We start from the raw sequence: 2,396 nt of genomic DNA on the forward strand, positions 1-2,396 counted from the left end.
GGAAGAGGAGAGGAGATGGAGGGGAAGGGGATGGAGAAAGAGGAGTGGAGATTGAGGGGAAGAGGATGGAGGAAGAGGAGAGGAGATGGAGGGGAAGGGGATGGAGGAAGAGGAATGGAGATGGAGGGGAAGGGGTTGGAGGAAGAGGAGTGGAGATGGAGGGGAAGGGGTTGGAGGAAGAGGAGAGGAGATGGAGGGGAAGGGGATGGAGGAAGAGGAGAGGAGATGGAGGGGAAGGGGTTGGAGGAAGGGGAGTGGAGATGGAGGGGAAGGGGATGGAGGAAGAGGAGAGGAGATGGAGGGTAAGGGGATGGAGGAAGGGGAGAGGAGATGGAGGGGAAGGGGAAGGAAAGGTAGGAGATTGGAGGAGATTGGGATTGAGAAGAGGTTTAGACTTACTCCTGTTAGCAGCACACTTGTGGTGGTCAACCAATGTGTAGCCTTCCCCACATACACACTTATAAGATCCCTTGGTGTTAATACACTGCTGACTACACGTACCGGCCACCTCACACTCATCCCAATCTGTAACATATAGAGTTTTAAAACAGACAAAAAAACTGGCAGACATGGGAGATAATCAATGATGCATTAAGGGATACAAACACAAATTGTACGCTCACAACGTGGTAATTTTAAAAGTCAACACTTTGAATTAATAAAAAAGAACTGTGGGAATATGTACTTCAATGGATTTCCAGAAAACTTGATTGATTTTTATAGCAATATATCCTTCCATGAACAAATTCTGGCAGGAAAATTCCAGTAATTGTGATACATAAAACAGAAATTTGTCATAAGTTAGCCAGTTCTGGACAACTGGACACAGTATAAAGTCTGGACTGACCGACACACAGCTTTGGCCCTTGGAGTCGATGACCGGGAGGACACATACACTCGGCCCCGCGAGGGGTCTGGAGACACATGAAGCTGCAGCCGCCATTGTCTGTTTTACATTCATCACTGTCTACAACACAGTCATCGTTACAAGTCATTTACCAGTGGTAATGTGCTCTGATTTAGCAGGGTCAAACTTTCGCCTTATATTCAAAAAACAACTGTGCTGGGTTCAAATCTCACATAAAAAAAATAGACAACAGACCTAACAAACTGTCCATTAAAAAGACAACAACAAATTTAATATTTCAAAGGGTTTTTTATGACAATAGAAATGAATCATCTGCAAAATACACAAACAAGAAATTGTTCGTGAAATTAACTCTTTCACAAGATAATTAGTCAAAATCCAACATTTCAATGAAATTGGCACTGTGTGTACTCCTGCAGTGACACTTTTGTTTTTTACATTTTCAAGATACTTTCTGCCCCCGATCTTGTCGTATACACGTAATAGATTTTCTTATGTCAGAGGGGTACTCACTACAGATGGAACTCTCATCGTGGCCACCAGGGCAGTCCTCGTTACCGTCACACACAACTGACGTGTTGACACAGACGCGGAACTCTCCCGGACATTGCCACTGGTGGGAGGGACATCGGAACGGTGGGGGCGCTACAATAATGATGTCAATATCACATTACAAGATGAACAATTGCCTACCCATCAGTTAGAATTGATGAATGGGGACAGCACAAATTAAGAATGGAAAGTTTTTCCTTTTGTGGAACTTTTGTAACATAAACAAATCACAGGTTAAAAGGGAAACAGATAAAAAAAAGATTTAGACATTTTTACCTGAATTACAAGATAAAAACTACCAGGTTGCTTGGGTAACATTTACAAAGATACATATTGCTTGGTTATAAATTACAGGTTGGTAGAGTTAGAGATATATTGTTACATGTATGTATAGTTACAGATACATAGTTACAGATTAGTAGGGTTACAGATACACAGTTACAGGTTGGTAGGGTTACAGACACATTGTTACAGGTAAGTAGAGTTACAGATACACAGTTACAGGTAAGTAGAGTTACAGATGCATAGTTACAGGTTGGTAGAGTTACAGATGCATAGTTACAGGTTGGTAGAGTTACAGATGCATAGTTACAGGTTGGTAGAGTTACAGATACATAGTTACAGGTAAGTAGAGTTACAGACACCTTGTTACAGGTAAGTAAAGTTACAGATATATAGTTACAGGTAAGTAAAGTTACAGATATATAGTTACAGGTAGGTAAAGTTACAGATATATAGTTACAGGTAAGTAAAGTTACAGATATATAGTTACAGGTAAGTAGAGTTACAGACACGTTGTTACAGGTAAGTAGAGTTACAGATATAAAGTTACAGGTAAGTAGAGTTACAGATACATAGTTACAGGTAAGTAGAGTTACAGACACATTGTTATAGGTAAGTAGAGTTACAGACACATTGTTATAGGTAAGTAGAGTTACAGACACATTGTTATAGGTAAGTAGAGTTACAGACACAT

At 40.7% G+C, this 2,396-nt stretch overlaps 1 protein-coding gene across 1 annotated transcript in view; it reads right to left on the bottom strand.

Annotated features, from left to right (window-relative positions):
• Positions 1-364: 364 nt before the first annotated feature.
• LOC110442224 (low-density lipoprotein receptor-related protein 2-like) overlaps positions 365-2,396 on the bottom strand; it is a gene marked incomplete at its 3' end in the record, with an annotated part of 98,693 nt that continues 96,661 nt past the window's right edge. The window contains exons 23-25 of the mRNA XM_021485716.1: positions 1,382-1,513; positions 848-967; positions 365-525 (exon numbers count right to left, since the gene is read on the bottom strand). Coding sequence (XP_021341391.1) covers positions 365-525; positions 848-967; positions 1,382-1,513 — 413 coding nt within the window. The remainder of the gene's footprint in view (positions 526-847; positions 968-1,381; positions 1,514-2,396) is intronic.

Source organism: Mizuhopecten yessoensis, unplaced genomic scaffold (genome assembly GCF_002113885.1).
Source record: "Mizuhopecten yessoensis strain PY_sf001 unplaced genomic scaffold, ASM211388v2 scaffold716231, whole genome shotgun sequence".
NCBI classification, from domain to species: domain Eukaryota; kingdom Metazoa; phylum Mollusca; class Bivalvia; order Pectinida; family Pectinidae; genus Mizuhopecten; species Mizuhopecten yessoensis.